Genomic DNA, 19,924 nt, shown 5'->3' on the forward strand with positions numbered 1-19,924 from the left:
GTGAACAACCCATTAATTGAACGTTTGTTAGGGGTTGCTTGCCCACAGCTGCAGTAGGAAAAGGTTTTGCAATAGAGAGAGAGAGAAAACACCAAGAGGAGGGTGAAACCTGAGGAGAGAATGCAGAGGATTGTGTACATATATATACATTATTTATATTAAAGTCTGTCTCCTCCACTAGACTGCTAGCTCCTTGTGGGCAGAGAATGTATCTATCAACTCTGTTGTATTGTACTCCCAAGCACTTAGTATAGTGCTCTGCACACAATAAATGCTCAGTAAATACCACTGATTGAATAGAAACTGATTAACAACTTATGTGCTTATTATGTTCCAAGCAGTGAGCTAAGTACTGGTCATAGTAACATGGCTCAGTGGAAAGAGCCCAGGCTTTGGAGTCAGAGGTCATTGGTTCAAATCCCGGCTCCGCCAACTGTCAGCTGTGTGACTTTGGGCCAGTCACTTCACTTCTCTGTGCCTCAGTTCCCTCATCTGTAAAATGGGGATTAAGACTCTGAGCCCCCCGTGGGACAACCTGATCACCTTGTAAACTCCCCAGCGCTTAGAACAGTGCTTTGCACATAGTAAGCTCTTAATAAATGCCATCATCATCATTATTATTATTATTATAAGCCCCTTGGACACAATCCCTGTCCCCCAAACGGTGCACAGCCTAAGGGGGAGGGAGAATGAGTATTTAATTCCCATTTTACAGATGAGGAAGCTGAGACAAAGAGAAGTTCTGGGACTCGCCCAAGGTGGCACAACAGGCAAGTGGCGGAATCAGGATTAGAACCCAGGACTTCTGTCTTCAGGCCTACAAGACATTTGCTGCGTCTCTGGTTGAAACAAATCTGAAGTGGGAAGGGAGCTGTGAAAGGCTCTGAAAGGCTGCCTGGGGTGTTGTTACCTTTGGGTGCCTGGGAGAAGGTGATGATGATGATGATGGTATTTGTTAAGCGCTTGTTATGTGCCATACACTGTACTAAGCGCTGGGATGGACAGAAGCTTAGTACACAGGTTGGACACGGTCCCTGTCCCATGTGGGGCTCACAGTCTCCATCCCCATTTTACAGATTGAGGGAACTGAGGCAGAGAAGTGAAGTGTCTTGCCCAAGGTCACACAGCAGACAAGTGGTGGAGCCGGGATTAGAACCCATGACCTTCTGATTCCCAGGTCCGTGTTCTAGTCACTAGGCCATGCTGCTGCAGTGGTAGACCACTGGGGCTTAGGTGGGGATAGCGAAACGATAATAATGGCATTTATTAAGCGCTTACTATGTGCAAAGCACTGTTCTAAGCGCTGACAGAGCAAAGAGCGCCTCTTAGGGACTCTTGAGACGCAGCCTAGTCTAGTGGTTAGAGCAGGGGCTTGGGAGTCAGAAAGACCTGGGTTCTAATCCCTCCTCCAACACCCATCTGCTGCGTGACCATGGGCAAGCCACTTCACTTCTCTGTGCCACAGCTACCTCATCTGCAAAATGGGGGTTAAGACTGGGAGCCCCTTGTGTCCAAACTGATTATCTTGTACGTATTTATTTATTATGACATCTGTTAAGCGCTTACTATGTGCAGAGCACTGTTCTAAGCGCTGGGAAGGTTACCAAGTGATATTAATAATAATAATAATGACATTTGTTAAGCGCTTACTATGCGCAGAGCACTGTGCTAAGCACTGTGGGGGGATACAAGGTGATCAGGTTGTCCTATGTGGGGCTCACAGTCTTAATCCCCATTTTACAGATGAGGGAACTGAAGCTTAGAGAAGTGAAGTGACTTGACCAAGGTCACACCTATGACCTCTGACTCCAAAGCCCGGGCTCTTTCCACTGAGCCACGCTGCCCCAGTCCCTAGAACAGTGACTGGTGCGGAGTAAGTGCTTAACAGATACTATTTAAAAAAGGAAAACTTGAGCGAGGCCGAGAAGGGAATGGGTGGTAGCCTGACCTGAAAGTGAAGTGGATGCGACAGATGCCGGGAGACATCTAAAAAACACTGCAGGGAAGGAGGAGATCTCCCTGAAGAAACTTCTTACATAGATGAGAGGACGCCTGGCCTAAGGAAGCCGAAAGGAAGGCACAGAGTTGCGTTGTCACAGGAGGGAGAGGAATCCTGTTCCTCCCAGCCAGAGAGTCCCAGGGGGCAAGTTGCGGGGAGACAACTAGGCAACCCCAGGAGATCAAAACCCAGCCTTCTTTCATCAGAGGAACCGTCCCCGCGATTATTTTTAGTTAGGCAAACTCAGAGCAGGAAGGAGGTGAGCCAGACAGGGATGGAGTCATTATGGGGTGGGTGGGGGAAGGTCACCTCTTTCCCCCCCAACTCCCTGAGGGCAGCGATCGTTTGAAAAGCAACATGGCCTAATAATAATAATAATGATGATGGCATTTATTAAGCGCTTACTACGTGCAAAGCACTGTTCTAAGCGCTGGGGAGGTTACAAGGTGATCAGGTTGCCCCACGGGGGGCTCACAGTCCCATTTTACAGATGGGGTAACTGAGGCCCAGAGAAGTGAAGGGACTTGCCCAAAGTCACACAGCTGACAGTTGGCAGAGCCGGGATTTGAACCCATGACCTCTGACACCAGAGCCCGGGCTCTTTCCACTGAGCCGCACTGCTTCCCCAGTCCCCCACGTGCATGCTGTGTGGTCTTTTCCGTTACCTTTTCTGTAAAAATGGGAATTCAGTACCTGTTCTCTTTCCTGCTTAGATTGTGAGTCCTGTGTGTGGGACAGGGGCTGAAGACCTGATAATCTTATCTCTTCCCCAGCGCTTAGAACGGTGCCTGACACATGGTGAGCGCTTAACCAATACTGTAGATTCCCAAAAAGCCCAGATCTCCTTGGCTTTGTTTGTTTGTTTGTTTTTTGCCACGAGCAGGACCTGAATCGGACATGTAAGGCCATGCAGAAGCGGGTGCTAGAACTGATTCCCCGCGTTCTCAACGAGCAGCTGACGGAGGAGTTGCTCATCATCAACGATAACCTCAACAACGTATTCCTCCGCCACGAACGGTACCCTCTTCTCCTCCCACCCACGGTCTTTTCTTTTTCCCTCTCTCTTTCCCTCCGCCGGCGGTGAAACGAGCCTCCTAAATGTTCCCTAGTAAGCGGTTAACAAATACCAGAGTTATCATCAAATCCAGCACCACTTCCTGATCAGTGAGGAGTAAAGTCAATCAATCAGTTGTATCATGTGTGCAGAGCACTGTACTAAGCACTTTGGAGGGTACAACATAGAGTTGGTAGATGCAGTCCATTCTGACAAGGAGCTTACAGTCTAGTACAGTGGTAAGTGCTTAGTACAGTGCTCTGCACACAGGAAACGCTCAGTCAATACGACTGAATGGAGAGGGAGACAGATTTTAAATTATAGATATGGGCAAAAATGCCGGGGATCCAGGGGAGGGAGGAATAAAGAGTGCAAATCGAAATGCAGGGGCGATGAAGAAGGGAGTGGGAGAAACGGAAATGAAGGCTTAGGGAAGGCTTCTTGGAGGAGATGTGCTTTGAAGGAAGGGAGAGTGATCGTCTGGAGGGTGTGAAGAGGGAGGGGGTTTCAGGTCAGAGGTAGGATGTGGGCGAGGGGTCGGCGGTGAGATAGACGAGATGAAGGTACAGTGAGTAAGTTGGCACCCAGCGCTGAGAACAGTGCTTTGCACACAGTAAGCTCTTAATAAATGCCATCATTATTATTAGAGGAGTGAAGCGTGGGGGCTGGGTGTCATTGGAAATCAAGTAGGAAAGGTAGGAGGGAGCAAGGTGATTAAGTGCTTTAAAGCCTGGGGTAAGGAGTTTCTTTTTGATGTGGAGGTGGATGGGCAACCACCGGAGGAGTGGGGAAACATGGACTGGATGGTTTGTGTAGAAAACTGATCCGGGCAGCAGAGTGAAGCATGGACTGGAGTGGGGAGAGACAGGAGACAGAGCGGTCAGCAAGGAGGCTGATGCGGTAGTTAAGGCAGGATAGGAGAAGGGCTCGGATCAATGCGGTAGCCGTTTGGATGGAGAGGAAAGGGTGGATTTTAGCAATGTTGTGAAGGTCAGACTGGTAGGATCTGGAATATCCCGGCTGGTTGTGCCCTTCCCTGGCCTAGGGTGTGAGCCCCTAACAGGATGGGGGCCAAGAGCAGTTCTTGGATGTGGGGGCTCCAGGGGGCTCCCCCCTTCAGCACCCACATTGTCCTTCAAGCTGATGGTGATGAGGGACTTGCTCAAAGACCCAAAAGAGCAGACCCAGGGACCTTCCCTCACCCTCCCACCCCGGCTCCCGGGTCTCTTCCTAAGGATTTCAACCCAGGAGCCCCAGGTGATGTGTTTCAGGGATGATCCGTGTCACCTGAGAGACCACTCACCGTTTTGTTTTGTTGTCTGTCTCCCCCTTCTAGACTGTGAGCCCGTTTTTGGGTAGGGACCGTCCCTGTTGCTGATTTGTACTTCCCAAGTGCTTAGTACAGTGCTCTGCACACAGTAAGCTCTCAATAAATACGATTGAATGAATGGATGAATGAATGAAAACCTTTCCTTTCATAGGTTTGAGCGGTTCCGGACTGTCCAGTCTGCAAAGGTAAAAAAGAATTTTCCTTCTCGGCTTAAATACCTCTAACCTCCAGCCCACAGGGACCCTCATTCCCATTTTATTATTTTAGAACATTGGGGAAACCCTTTCCGATCCAGTCCTAATTATCACCTATTCAGAGCCTCTAGAACAATAATAATAATAATAATAATAGAAATGATGGTATTTAAGTGCTTCCTAAGTGCCAGGCACTGTTCTAAGCCCCACCAAGATAAGAAAGTAGGAATGAAAGCAGTGCCAACACGAAATCAGACCGATGATGGTCCCCACAGCCTAGTATTTGGTCTCGGACAAGGACGGCAGGTGGCTTGGAGGAGCTGCTAGATGCTTGTTGTCTTAGACATCCATCCTAGTGGTTCAGAGACGACATCTTGTAGCCTCCCTAAATTGTCCCTCTTAGAGTCCGCAACGGACCCCTTGCCCCTGAGGGCAGAGGTGGCTCCAAATTTCACCATGACCAGTTTCAGTGAACTCCTAAAGTCCAAGACACAGAATGGAGCTGGAATTTGGGCCGCGGGAGATGAGAGAAAGCCGAGCCCCTCCTCCCCCATCAATCCTCTCCCCCTTTGAAGGTCCCGAGCGAGGTGGAAAGCGCAACCAGTCTGATTGACATGGGACCCGACTTGGCCGCAGCAAGTAACCAGTCGGAAGCCCCCGGAAACCTCTCGTCTCAGCTGGCCAACATGAGTAAGGCGTTGATGTCGGGAATACCGTGGGAGGAGAAGGGAGAGAGGGAGTCTTTAAATGCAGCTCCTCATTTCCTTAAGAGTCCGTCTGAACTCAGTTCCAATCCAGGGATCCGATGTGATGATTTGGGGAAGTACCTGCAGCTCTGGAGTCTAAAATTATTTAAAGTCTGTCTCCCCCTCTAGACTTTTTTTTAATGGCATTTATTAAGCGCTTACTATGTGCAAAGCACTGTTCTAAGCCCTGGGGAGGTTACAAGGTGATCAGGTTGTCCCCCGGGGGGCTCCCAGTCTTAATAATAATAATAATGGCATTTATTAAGTGCTTACTATGTGCAAAGCACCGTTCTAAGCGCAGGATGGGGAGGTTACAAGGTGATCAGGTTGTCCCACCGGGAGCTCACAGTCTTAATCCCCATTTTACAGATGAGGTCACTGAGGCCCAGTGAAGTTAAGTGACTTGCCCAAAGCCAGACAGCTGACAATCGGCAGAGCCGGGATTTGAACCCCTGACCTCTGACTCCAAAGCCCGGGCTCTTTCCACTGAGCCACGCTGCTTCCCCACTATCACCTTGTTTTTCATTTGGTTTCTTTTTTCTTTTTTTTCCAAAAATGGCATTTAAGCACTAACTCTGTGCCAAGTACCGTACTAAGCGCTGGGGTAGATTCAAGGTTGGATGCAGTCCCTATCCCACCTGGGGCTCACAGTATTAATCCCCATTTTACAGATGAGGGAACTGGGGCCCCGTGAAGTTCATTCATTGTTATATTTATTGAGCACTCATTGTGTGCCAAGCACTGCACTGAGCGCTTGGGACTAGAACAGTAAACAGCTCCATTCCCTGCCCACAACGAGCTTCCAGGCTAGAGAGGGAGACAGACCTTAATGTGAATAAATTACAGAACAGTTACCTTAATGTGAATAAGTAAATAAATTACAGAACGGTTACAGAGCTGTAGCAAAGTGCCATCCGCCTGACCCGTCCTGTCCTCCCGCAGACCTGGGCTCGGATAGCGTCAGTGCGGGACTGCAGTCCCTGGAGCCTCCCGCCAAGCTGGAAGAAGAGTTCGACATGTTCGCCTTCACCCGGAGCAGTTCGCTGGCCGATCAACGCAAAGAGTGAGTGGCGGGAAGGAGAGGAGCAGAGCCGAAGAGCGATGGAATCATTTTGGGGTGGTGGAGTTGGAGGGGAGAGGAGGACACCTCTTTCCCCCTCAAACATCAACTCCTTGAGGGCAGGGGCAACGTGGTCTAGTGGAAAGAGCACGCCAGAAAATAGCGCCTTTGAGACGGAGTATATTGTAGGGATAGAGCATGGACCCTGGGAGAAAGTCAGGCCTTCTAGTCCCGGCTCCACCACTTTCCCGCTGGGTGACCTTGGGCAAGTCACTTTACCTCTCTGGGCCTCAGTTAACCTCATCTGGAAAACGGGGACGGTGTCCAACCGATTGGCTTGTGTCCGCTCCGGCGCTTAGTAAACGTGTCTGGCACGTTTTAGCGCTTTACAAATACCAAGGTTATTATTGTGGCCGAATGTTCTCTCAGAGCTCAGTAAGCAATCATTATAATTTTTTTAATGCGATTTATTAAGCACTTGCGTGCCCGGCACCGTACTAAGCGCTGGGGTAGATACAGGCTAATCAGGTTGGATGCAGTCAGTGTCCCACGTGGGGCTCACAGTCTCCATCCCCATTTTAAAGGTGAGGGAACCGAGGCACAGAAAAACGAAGCGATTTGCCCAAGGTCACACTGCAGACGAGTGGCGGAGCCGGGATTAGAACCCAGGATCTTGTGATTCCCAGGCCCGGGCGCTATCCACTAAGCCACGCCGCTTCTCGGTTGTTGTTATTAATATCCCGAATCGGTCATCATCTCTGAAGGTCAGGTTACAGACAAATGATAAATCCAGAGGCTCTCAATCTGTCTCCTCACTGCCTCCACCTAACTCTGTTAGGCCTCTTTAAGCCCTTTATTTTAAGATTTATTTTTCCCGCAGCCTTAACAACAGCGGTTTGCTCTCTTAGCCAGGGTAACAGCCATAAAAGGTACTCTGTTTACTTGTTTATAATCAATCAATCAGTGGTATTTATTGAGTGTTCAGGGAACTGGACTAAACACTTGGGAAAGTATGAGAATTGGTAGATGTGACCCCCTGTTCATGAGGAGCTCGCAGTCTGCAAGGGGAGACAGATAATAAAATGCCATGGAGTTTAAAAACCTTTGGCTGGGGAATTTTATTTGAATATATAATAATAATAATGGTATTTGTTAAGCGCTTACTATGTGCCAAGCACTGTTCTAAGTGCTGGAGGAGGTACAAGGTCATCAGGTTGTCCCACATGGGATTCACAGTCTTAATCCCCATTTTACAGAGGAGGTAACTGAGGCCCGGAGAATAATAACAATAATGGCATTTATTAAGCGCTTACTATGTGCAAAGCACTGTTCTAAGCGCTGGGGAGGTTACAAGGTGATCAAGTTGTCCCACAGGGGGCTCCCAGTCTTCATCCCCATTTTACAGATGAGGGAACTGAGGCACAGGGAAGTGAAGTGACTTGCCCAAAGTCACGCAGCTGACAAGTGGTGGAGCCAGGATTAGAACCCACGACTAATGACTCCCAAGCCCGAGCTCTTTCCACTGAGCCACGCTTCTTTAACAGCCAAATATACCCACTTCTCAGAGTTGCTTTGAGGAGGTCGCGGGAGAACAAGTTTCAATCTGTTGCTGCACATCTCCAGAAATGCCGAATCAGAACACATATCCCGGAACATCTGGGCTGTATTCCCTTCAGGAGTAATAATCGTTACTATTGTGGTATTAAGTGCACACTATGTGCTAGGCACTGTACTAAGCGCTGGGCTAGAGACAAGATAATCAGGTCAGGCACAGTCCCTGAGCCTCATGGGGCTCACAGTCTAATAATAATAATAATAATAATGATAGTATTTGGTAAGCGCTTACTATGTGCAAAGCACTGTTCTAAGTGCTGGGGAGGATACAATAATAATAATGATGGCATTTATTAAGCGCTTACTATGTGCCAAGCACTGTTCTAAGTGCTGGGGAGGATATAAGGTGATCAGGTTGTCCCACGGGGGGCTCCCAGTCTTCATCCCCATATTACAGATGAGGGAACTGAGGCACAGGGAAGTGAAGTGACTTGCCCAAAGTCACACAGCTGACAACTGGCAGAGCCGGGATTTGAACCCATGACCTCCGACTCCCAAGCCCGGGCTCTTTCCATTGAGCCACTCTGCTTCTCTAGCTACTCCAAGTAGGCGAGGGGACGGGTATTGGGTGTCCCTTTGCAGTGGAGGAAACTGAGGCACAGAGAAGTGAAGTGACTCACCCAAGGTCAGACAGCAGGCAAGTAGCTAGAGCTGGGATTAGAACCTAAAACCGGTTTCACCAGTTGTCTGCTGTGTGACCTTGGCCAAGTCACTCCACTTCTGCGTCCTTCAGATACCTCGTTCTATAAAATGGGGTTTAAGAGTGAGCCCCATATGGGACAGGGATTGCATCCAACCTGATTAGCTCTACCTACCCCAGTGCTTAGAACAGTGCTTGCCGCATTGTAAAATGCTCAACAAACACAGTAATTATTAATAATAATAATAATCATTATTATTGTTTTTATCCTGAGTCCTCCACCTCCTCCTCCCCCATGCCACTGATACCACTCAAGACTGCAAACTCCTTGTGGGCAGGGACTGTGCTACCACGTCATCATCCTCAATGGTATTTATTGAGCGCTTACTATGCACAGAGCACTGTACTAAGCGCTTGGGAGAATACAACAGTGTTGGCAGACATGTTCCCTACCCACAATGAGCTGACGGTCTAGAGGGGGAGTTGTTAATATAAATGGTTTAAAATAGATAATTTATAGATACGTGTATATCTTTAACTGTCCCAAGCGCTTAGTACAGTGGTGGGCACGGAGTAAGTGCTCAGTAAATCCCATTAATGTGTGTTCCTTGTATTCTGCTCTCATTTTAGAGTAAAATATGAAGATCCGCAAGCCACTGATGGGCTGGCCGGAGCGCTGGATGCCCGTCAGCAGAGCACAGGAGCGGTAAGGACCAAATCCAGCGTGAAGCAGTGTGGTCTAATGGGTAGCGCACAGGCCCGGGAGATAGAAGGACCTGGGTTCTAATCCCACCTCCGCCCCTTGTCTGCCGTGTGACTTTAGGCATGTCACTCCACTCCTCCGGGCTTCCGTTCCCTCATCTGTAAAATGGGGGTTAAGACTGGGAGCCCCATGTGAACCATGGATATGTCCAATGTGAGTAACCTGTATCTACCCCAGCGCTTAGTACAGTGCCTGGCACATAGTAGGTGCTTAATAGAAATAATAATAATGATGGCGTTTGTTAAGCGCTTACTATGTGCAAGGCACTGTTCTGAGCGCTGTGGAGGTTACAGGGTGATCAGATTGTCCCACGGGGGGCTCCCAGTCTTCATCCCCATTTTACAGAGGAGGGAACTGAGGCCCAGAGAGGTGAAGTGACTTGCCCAAAGTCACACAGCTGGCAAGTGGCGGAGCCGGGATTAGAACCCATGACTTCTGACTCCCAAGCCCAGGCTCTTTCCACTGACCCACACTGCTTCCCCTTAACAAACACCATTAAGAAAAAAAAAAGCAAGTGGGTGTCGAAGATGTGCATCTGGCTTTATTTCTGTTTATTCCGATGACTTGACACCTGTCCACATGTTTTCTTTTGTCGTCTGTCTCCCCCTTCTAGACTGTGAGCCCACTGTTGGGTAGGGACCGTCTCTATATGTTGCCAACTTGGACTTCCCAAGCGCTTAGTACGGTGCTCTGCACTCAGTAAGCGCTCAATAAATACGATTGATTGAATGAATGAATGAATGAATGAATGTGGGCAGACGATCCATAGCAAAAAGGACAGCGGCTTCCGATTCTGGGTGCCGTCCCCTGAAAATGACCAACACTGCCTGCTCCCTTGCAGAGTGGATAGAGCGTGGGCCCGGGAGTCGGAAGGTTATGGATTCTAATCCCACTCTTCCACTTTGCTTCCGCGTGACCTTGGGCAAGTCGGTTCGCTTCTTCAGGCCTCAGTTACCTCGGCTGTAAAATGAGGATTAAGGCTGTGAGCCCCGCGTGGGACGGGGACTGTGTCCGACCTGATTTGCTCGTATCCACCTCAGCGTTTAGTGTAGCGTCTGGCACATAGTCAGCACTCAACAGATACCATAATTAATTCATTAATTAAGACCGTGAGCCCAGTGTGGGACAGGAACTGTATCCAACCTGATTACTTTGAATCTACCCCACTGCTTAGACCAGTACTTGACTCATAGGAAGTGCTTTAACCATATCATACCATATTAGTATTATTGTTATTTCATAGTAAGTGCTTTAACCATGTCGCACTATATTGGTATTATTGTTATTTCATGGGTCTTTAGGAGCAGCCAGTATGTATGCCCATCTTGCCCTCCTGGGTGGCCCTGCCCCGCACTGGGAGGGTGGCCCCGGGTCTCCCGTCGAGGCAGGCTTCAGATTTTCATTCCGGCCAGCGCTGCCCGGCCCCCTCTCTCAATCGCGGTTGCCTTCAACCCCTTTCTCAGCCAGACGGAAGGCAGCCCCGAGCACAACCTCAATACCTGGATGGTGAGACAAGGAATGGTGAGCCAAGGGTCAGGCAGGGAAAACCGGGAATTACTGACCAGGCGACGGAATCCGCGTCCGGGGTCGCACCCCGGGCGAGGAGTTAGCCAGGGTGGCGCTTTCTGGAGGGTCTGGACTTGCTGACTCTGAAAAGCCAAAGGGAACCCGCAGAGGTGGAGAAACTTGACCGTGGCCACTTTATGCCAGCTGGACCCCCCAGCCCCGAAAATTGCCTCATTCATTCGTTCATTCATTCAGTCGTATTTATTGAGCGCTTACTGTGTGCAGAGCACTGTACTAAGCGCTTGGGAAGTGCAAGTTGGCAACATATAGAGACGGTCCCTACCCAACAGTGGGCTCGCAGTCTAGAAGGGAGAGACAGAGAACAAGGTAAAACATATTAACAAAATAAAATACATAGAATAAATATATACAAATAAAATAGAGTAATAAATATGTACAAACATATATATATATATATATATACACACACATATGTATACATATATATATGTAAATATGTACAAATATATATATATGCATACATATATCCTTGCCCACAGAGACCCAAACGTTTGTTGATGGCTCAGGGCGGACTGGGCCAGGCTGGGAAAACAGATGGTTCTTCCTCTGCTCACCGTGACCTAGTGGTTAGACCACGGTCCTGAGAGCCAGAAGGACCTGGGTTCTAATCCCGGCTCTGCCACTTGCCTGCTGTGTTACCTTGGGCAAACCACTTGACTGCTCTGGGCCTCTGGCACCTGATCTGTGAAATGGGGATTAAGACTGCGAGCCCCTTGTGGGACAAGGTAAACCTGATTAGCTTGTGTCCACCCCAGCGCTTAGAATAGCGCCTGGCGTATAGTAAGAGCTTAACAAATTCCATTTTTAAAAAAAGGTCGAGCCTCTTAGGCCATGAACAGAGCGGTCAGTAGTGTTGGCCTGGAGGCCTGGGGGCAGAGGGGAGCCTCTCTCCTTTTGAGGGAGCAGAGGAGGAGCGAGGCGTGGGAGCCGGAGCGGTGTTCTCTGCCGGGACTTCTTCGGGCCTGCTTGGACACCCTGCCCGCTTTCCTCTGGCCGGGGCTGCTTTCCGAACCTCCTCGGGGAACGCCGTTCGAGCCGAGCTCGAGAAGGTGGCTCTGGGCGCCGACTGGGGAAGGGAAAGAATATCTCTCTGCTTCCCCTTGAAGGGGCTTCGGGGCCAGGGCAAAACCCACACTTCAATCAATCAATCAATCAAGTGTATTTATTGAGCGCTTGGGAAGTACAAGTTGGCAACATATAGAGACAGTCCCTACCCAACAGCAGGCTCACAGTCTAAAAGGGGGAGACAGAGAACAAAACCAAACGTACTAACAAAATAAAATAAATAGAATAGATAGGTACAAGTAAAATACAGGTTCAGGTTGCCACCCCCGACATGTGGCCTTCCGGGCCCCTGTTGGGGACATAACTGTGTTCGAATGTCCATCCTCTAGCCCCAACTGAGCCCTCTGGTTGAGGATTCTGATCCCGGAGAGCTGTAACCGGGCCGAGCCTGGACCGGCCTAAAGGCAGAAGGACCTGGGTTCTAATCCTGACTCCACCCTTTGTCTGCCGTGAGAACCCGGGAAGGTCACCTCACTTCTCCGGGCCTCGGTTACCTCATGATGATGATGATGATGGCGTTTATTAAGCACTTACTATATGCATAGCAATGTTCTAAGCGCTGGGGAGGTTACAGGGTGATCAGGTTGTCCCATGGGGGGCTCACAGTCTTAATCCCCATTTTACAGATGAGGTCACTGGGGCACAGAGAAGTGAAGTGACTTGCCCAGAGTCACACAGCTGACAATTGGCGGAGCCGGGATATGAACCCATGACCTCTGACTCCAAAGCTCAGGCTCTTTCCGCTGAGCCATGCTGCTTCTCCATCTGTAAGAAGGGGATTAAGACTGTGAACCCCACGTGGGATATGGACTGTGCCCAGCCTGATGAGCTTATATCTACCCCAGCATTTAGTACGGTGCCTGGCACATAGTAAGCACTAAACAAATACCATTCAAAAAGGGGAGCCAGAGGACTCAGTGGGGATGCAACCAAGCTGGTGGGGAAATGCTCCTTGAAACACCAGGAAACCCAGTCGAGTTCGTGCATCCTTGTGTAAGTCTTTGGGTAAAGATATTAGGTATCACCTTTATAATTTTTTTGAAGTGAATTTCATATACGAAGAGAGAAAGTTTTAATATATTGTATCAGGTAAGCATAAAACATACCTGGTGCAGTCACTTCTGTCCTCAGGAAACTCACTGTAACATGAGACGTTCTCAGCACAGTGCTCTTCACACAGAAAGTGCTCAGTGAATACCATCGATGGTGAAATAGGGGAACTTTGTTGGGTAGGGACCATCTCTATATGTTGCCAATTGGTACTTCCCAAGCTCTTAGTACAGTGCTCTGCACACAGTAAGCACTCGATAAATACGATTGAATGAATGAATGAATGAATGAACTGATTAGCGATAGTTCATCAGGGTTTCCCTGAAGAGGAACACATTTAATCAGTCAATTGAATTTGAGCGTTTACTGTGTGCTGAGCACTGTACTAAGCACTTGGGGAGTTGGTAGAGCTTAGGGTAATGATGAGTGATCGATTAATGATTGGGGTTCCAGCCGATGGGGTCAGGATTCTTAAACAGGGGCAAAGACCTCTTTCCCCCACATCCCCATAGGGCTTCCTCCAGGAGGCCTTCCCAGACTGAGCCCCTTCCTTCCTCTCCCCCTCGTCCCCCTCTCCATCCCCCCCATCTTACCTCCTTCCCTTCCCCACAGCACCTGTATATATGTATATATGTTTGTACATATTTATTACTCTATTTATTTTACTTGTACATATCTATTCTATTTATTTTATTTTGTTAGTATGTTTGGTTTTGTTCTCTGTCTCCGCCTTTTAGACTGTGAGCCCACTGTTGGGTAGGGACTGTCTCTATGTGATGCCAATTTGTACTTCCCAAGCGCTTAGTACAGTGCTCTGCACATAGTAAGCGCTCAATAAATACGATTGATTGATTGATTGATTGTTGGGTAGGGACTGTCTCTATATGTTGCCAACTTGTACTTCCCAAGTGCTTAGTACATTGCTGTGCACACAGTAAGCGCTCAATAAATACGATTGATGATGATGATGATGATGAAGATTCTTCTTCAAGTCACCACATCCCGGAGCTTGATATCATCTGCAGAAAATGTTGATTAAAAATGACTCCAGAGACTCTTCAGGCCCCTCCTCTAGGCAGTATGAACATCAGCTGGCTGGACTCGGGGTGGAGGCTAGAGGGCTAGGGGAGGAGGAGGAGGATTTGCTAGTAGGTGACTGGAATCACAGCTTCTGTTCATTCCTTTCTTCCACCCAGATTCCAGTGACTCAGGCCTGCTTCATGGAGGATATTGAACAGTGGCTGTCCACTGATGTGGTAAGTAGAGTCCAGTCCAGTGGCTTGATTCCAGGCGCGGTTCAGCCTCAGATGGCTGGGGAAACACCATGAGCCCTTTTAGACTGTGAGCCCACTCTTTTAGACTGTGAGCCCACTGTTGGGTAGGGACTGTCTCTATATGTTGCCAACTTGTACTTCCCAAGCGCTTAGTACAGTGCTCTGCACACAGTAAGCGCTCAATAAACACGATTGATGGTGATGATGATGATGAGGCCTATCAGCCCCTTCTGCCCGCCACGGGCCTCCCCGTTGCTCTCCACACCACTCCCTGTCCTTTCCTTCTTAGACTCGTCCAAGAAGGAAAATTTCACTAGTGCAATAATAATAATAATAATGGCATTTATTAAGCGCTTACTGTGTGCCAAGCACTGTTCTAAGTGCTGGGGAGGTTACAAGGTGATCAGGTTTTCCCACGTGGGGCTCACAGTCTTAATCCCCATTTTACAGATGAGGTAACTGAGGCCCAGAGAAGTGAAGTGACTTGCCCAAAGTCACACAGCTGACAATTGGTGGAGCTGGGATTTGAACCCATGACCTCTGACTCCAAAGCCCGTGCTCTTTCCACTGAGCCACGCGAGAGGAGGGAAGTGATAGAGAAGGAGAGAACTTCATCATCAATCGTATTTATTGAGCGCTTACCGTGTGCAGAGCACTGGACTAAGCGCTTGGGAAGTACAAGTTGGCAACATATAGAGACAGTCCCTACCCAACAGTGGGCTCACAGTCTAAAAGGGGGAGACAGAGAACAAAACCAAACATACTAACAAAAGAAAATAAATAGAATAGATATGTACAAGTCAAATAAATAAATAAATAAATGGAGTAATAAATATGTACAAACATATATACAGGTGCTGCGGAGCCCCTTCCGCCCACCACGGGCTTCCCCGTTGCTCTCCACACCACTCCCTGTCCTTTTCCTTCTTAGACTCGTCCAAGAAGGAGAATTTCACTCGTGCAATAGAGGAGGGAAGTGGTAGAGAAGGAGAGAACTTGAGTCCTCCCTTCCCACTAACATTTCTCCGTCAGGAGCCGCTTCCTAGAGCCCGACTTTGGGAAATGATCCGTGGGAGACAGAGACCGTGACTGTGTATCAGGGGCGCTGCCCGGATCCGTCTTCCGACTCAGTCGTGCCCCTTCTGCCCTCCCCCGAACCAGCAGATCCTCTGGGCTTTGCCAAGGCCCAGGCCAAAGTTCTGAGCCCTTTTCATATCTCCCATTGCCTGACAGGTTCTTCACAGGACTGTCGTCATGCAATGTCATGAAACGTGGGGATTGCATTGAGCTGGGCTTCAATGTTCATTCATTCAGTCATATTTATTGAGTGTATACTGTGTGCAAAGCGTTTTAGAAAATGTGCCCCTCCTTTCTGTCCCTCCTCTCCATCCTGCGGCCCCCTTCCATCCCCCGGGGTGCTCTGAGCGCAGCCTCGATCTGGCTGGGTCAGAAATGCAGGGGAATGACCGGCACTAGAGCCAGGCCCTGGCCGCCAAACATTGACTGTCTACTTACTGGGCTTTTAAATCACACTCTGGAATGATAATAATAATAATAATAATAATAATAATAATAATAATAATAATAATAATAATAATAACATTTATTAAGTGCTTACTATGTGCAAAGCACTGTTCTAAGTGCTGGGAAGGTTACAGGGTGATCAGGTTGTCCCACAAGGGGCTCACAGTCTTAACCCCCATTTTACAGCTGAGGTAACTGAGGCCCAGAGAAGTGAAGTGACTTGCCCAAAGTCACACAGCTGACAGTTGGCAGAGTTGGGATTTGAACCCATGAACTCTGACTCCAAAGCCCGGGCCCTTTCCACTGAGCCACGCTGCTCCTCCGGACGCTGCTGCATCTAAAGGAGAGCGGCAGGCATCTGAAGAGCCATCGGGCCGCTGGGAGGACCAACAGCTAGGCTTGATGAGTTCCCGTGTGGCTTGGTGGAAAGAGCCCGGGCTTTGGAGTCAGAAGTCATGGGTTCGAATCGCAGCTCCACCAATTGTCAGCTGTGTGACCTTGGGCAAGTCACTTACCTGCTCTGAGCCTCTGCTACCGCATCTTTAAAATGGGGATTAGGACTGTGAGCCCCACGTAGGACAACTTGATCACTTTGTATCCCCCCAGCGCTTAGAACAGTGCTTTGCACATAGTAAGTGCTTAACAAATGCAATTATTATTATCATCTAGACTGTGAGCCCACTGTTGGGTAGGGACTGTCCCTATATGTTGCCAACTTGTACTTCCTAAGTGCTTAGTACAGTGCTCTGCACACAGTAAGCGCTCAGTAAATATGATTGAATGAATGAATGATGCCCAGCTGCTCGAGGGAGTGGAAAGGAGGAGGGATGGCCAACAAATGGCCGTCGGCTTCCCAGGGAAGCCTCTTGGGTGTCCAGCAGTGGGGCTGCAGTTGTCAAAGCCGGCTGGGGGCTGCTGCTCTCATTTAGGGGGAAGCCGAGAACTCAGGTTGGGGCTCGATTACCCGCCTCCACCCCAGACACCAGGGTGAGTCCTCATGGGTCACCCCGGACTGAGGAATAGAGCTGCAGAGGGGGCATTCCCGGGGCTCCACAAACGACAATAATAATAATAATACTAATGATGATGATGGCATTTATTAAGCGCTTACTATGTGCAAAGCACTGTTCTAAGTGCTGGACAGGTTACAAGGTGATCAGGTTGTCTCACGGTCTTCATCCCCATTTGACAGATGAGGGAACTGAGGCCCAGAGAAGTGAAGTGACTTGCCCAAAGTCACACAGCTGACAATTGGCGGAGTTGGGATTTGAACCCGTGACCTCTGACTCCAAAGCCCGGGCTCTTTCCACTGATCCAGGCTGCTTCTCTTGGAGACCACTCCCTCCGGGCTTGGACAGAAGGAGAAGGGGAGTCCTCTCTATGGGTTCAACACTCATTCATTCATTCATCATTGTATTTATTGAGCACTTAATATGTGCAGAGCACTGTACTAAGGGCTTGGGAGAGTACCATTCAACAATAAACAGACACATTTTCTGCCCACAACGAGCTTACAGTCTAGAGTAGCAGTGTGGCTTGAGAAGCGGCATGGCCTAGTGGCAAGAGCACAGACTTGGGAATCAGAGGACGTGGGTCCTAATCCCAGCTCCAGCACTTTTCTTTTTTTTTATTGGCATTTATTAAGCGCTTACTTTGTGCAGAGCACTGCTGTGTGACCTTGGGCAAGTGACTTCATTTCTCTGTGCCTCAGTTACCTCATCTGTAAAGTGGGGCCCAGGACTGTCGGCACCACGAGGGACAACCTGATCACCTTGTATCTACCCCAGCACTTAGAACAGTGCTTGGCACATAGTAAGCTCTTAAATACTGTAATTATGATTATTAGAAGGGGAGACATATCAATACCAGCTCCTCCCTCAACCAACACGGCAGGCCAGCCGTGAGATTGGGCGGGACCCGCTAGGAAACCCCCCCGCCATCTCCCGCCGCAGTCGCCGAGCCCCCTGCTCACACAGATGCCGGCTGCTCTGGCCAGGCCAAGGGACCCTGCTTACCATCGGTTCTTTCCCTCTTTCAGGGCAATGAGGCGGAGGACTCTCAAGGAGTCACCAGCGAAGGTAGTAGTCCCCTTGTCTTCTCTTCACAATCCCTTCTTAAATCAATCAGGGGGATGTAGTTAATGCTTATGATGTGCAGAGCACTGTACTGAGCACTTGGGGGGCAGATTGAATTAACAGATACGTTCCCTGTGCATAATGACCTTCTTTGCCCTAAATTTGTGTTTTCTTTGTTCCCTGTTTGTGTCCTACTCTCACTCACTCTCTCTTTCTCTCTGTCTCTCCCCACTCTCTCTGTTTCTCTCTCTTCCTCTCTGCTGCTCTCCTTTCTCTTGCCTTCTCTTTCTCATCTCTCTTCTCTCGCCTTCTCTCTCATCTCTCCTCTTTCTTTCACCTTCTCTCATCTCTCCTCTTTCTCTCGCCTTCTCTTTCTCATCTCTCCTCTTTCTCTCGCCTTCTCTTTCTCATCTCTCCTCTTTCTCTCGCCTTCTCTTTCTCATCTCTCCTCTTTCTCTCGCCTTCTCATCTCTCCTCTTTCTCTCGCCTTCTCTTTCTCATCTCTCCTCTTTCTCTCACCTTCTTTCTCATCTCTCCTCTTTCTCTCGCCTTCTCTTTCTCATCTCTCCTCTTTCTCTCGCCATCTCTTTCTCATCTCTCCTCTTTCTCTCGCCTTCTCTTTCTCATCTCTCCTTTCTCTCGCCTTCTCTTTCTCATCTCTCCTCCTTCTTTCACCTTCTCTCTCATCTCTCCTCTTTCTTTCACCTTCTCTCTCATCTCTCCTCTTTCTCTCGCCTTCTCTTTCTCATCTCTCCTCTTTCCCTCGCCTTCTCTTTCTCATCTCTCCTCTTTCTCTCACCTTCTCTTTCTCATCTCTCTTTCTCATCTCTCCTCTTTCTCTCGCCTTCTCTTTCTCATCTCTCCTCTTTCTCTCGCCTTCTCTTTCTCATCTCTCCTCTTTCTCTCGCCTTCTCTTTCTCATCTCTCCTTTCTCTCGCCTTCTCTTTCTCATCTCTCCTCCTTCTTTCACCTTCTCTCTCATCTCTCCTCTTTCTTTCACCTTCTCTCTCATCTCTCCTCTTTCTCTCGCCTTCTCTTTCTCATCTCTCCTCTTTCTCTCGCCTTCTCTTTCTCATCTCTCCTCTTTCTCTCACCTTCTCTTTCTCATCTCTCTTTCTCTCACCTTCTCTTTCTCATCTCTCCTCTTTCTCTCGCCTTCTCTCTCATCTCTCCTCTTTCTCACCTTCTCTTTCTCTCTCCCTTTCTGTTTCTCTTTCTCCTTACCTCCTCTTTCTCCTCTTTCCTCTTCTCTCTCCTTCCACCCTCCCTCTGTCTCTCTCCCTCCTTCCTCCCTCTCTCTCTCTCTCTCTCTCTCTCTCTCTCTCTCTCTCTCTCAGAATTTGATAAATTCCTGGAAGACCGAGCAAAGGCTGCCGAAAGGCTCCCTAACCTCCCCAGCGCGCCAGCCGGGCCGCCCAGCGCCCCGCCCAGCTCCGCTCCCCGAAAGAAGCCAAAGGAGAAGGAAGACGACGCTCTGTTTGCCTTATGAACCCTCGGGGCTAGCGTGCCACCGAGCAAGTGGACTGGCCACACCTTCCCTTTCTCCTGCCAGGCTGGAGCGGGGGGAGAGCAAGGGGGCCTCGGGACCCCGCTGCTTCTACCTCCAGGCTTAAGCTGCTTTGGGGTGATTTATTATTGATTATTGTATCAGGGACGAGATGGGTCAGACTCGGGAAGTGGGGAGGTGGCAGGGCTGCAGGTGGGGGTGGGGCCGGGGCCAGGTGGGGTTTGTGGGAGTAGGAAGGAGCCCCCCCATCTTTCTCCTCCTCCTCCTCCTCCTCCTTTTCCTCATCCCCCACCCACCAATACCCTCAGGGCATCCTGCCTGAGAATCAGTTGCTGCTCTCCACAGTTTCTCTCATCTCCCGCCGAGCTGACTGGCTCATCATCGGTATGACCCTGTCCTCTCTCAGAGCAGTTCTTCTCCACATATACACTCCCGTACCATC

The 19,924-nt window shown here is 49.3% G+C and overlaps 1 protein-coding gene across 4 annotated transcripts in view; it reads left to right on the top strand.

Annotated features, from left to right (window-relative positions):
• Positions 1-19,673, top strand: part of TOM1 (target of myb1 membrane trafficking protein) — a 50,948-nt gene extending 31,275 nt beyond the window's left edge. Inside the window, exons 8-15 of one of the 4 annotated variants that reach the window (XM_038756734.1) lie at positions 2,883-3,016; positions 4,535-4,568; positions 5,153-5,267; positions 6,266-6,386; positions 9,268-9,343; positions 14,299-14,358; positions 17,939-17,981; positions 19,313-19,673. In XM_038756734.1, coding sequence (XP_038612662.1) covers positions 2,883-3,016; positions 4,535-4,568; positions 5,153-5,267; positions 6,266-6,386; positions 9,268-9,343; positions 14,299-14,358; positions 17,939-17,981; positions 19,313-19,464 — 735 coding nt within the window. In that variant the 3' untranslated portion in view covers positions 19,465-19,673. The remainder of the gene's footprint in view (positions 1-2,882; positions 3,017-4,534; positions 4,569-5,152; positions 5,268-6,265; positions 6,387-9,267; positions 9,344-14,298; positions 14,359-17,938; positions 17,982-19,312) is intronic. The other 3 variants (XM_038756736.1, XM_038756735.1, XM_038756737.1) reach the window with 3 other exon arrangements.
• The last annotated feature ends 251 nt before the right edge of the window (positions 19,674-19,924 follow it).

Source organism: Tachyglossus aculeatus, chromosome 14, assembly GCF_015852505.1.
Source record: "Tachyglossus aculeatus isolate mTacAcu1 chromosome 14, mTacAcu1.pri, whole genome shotgun sequence".
Taxonomy (NCBI): Eukaryota; Metazoa; Chordata; class Mammalia; order Monotremata; family Tachyglossidae; genus Tachyglossus; species Tachyglossus aculeatus.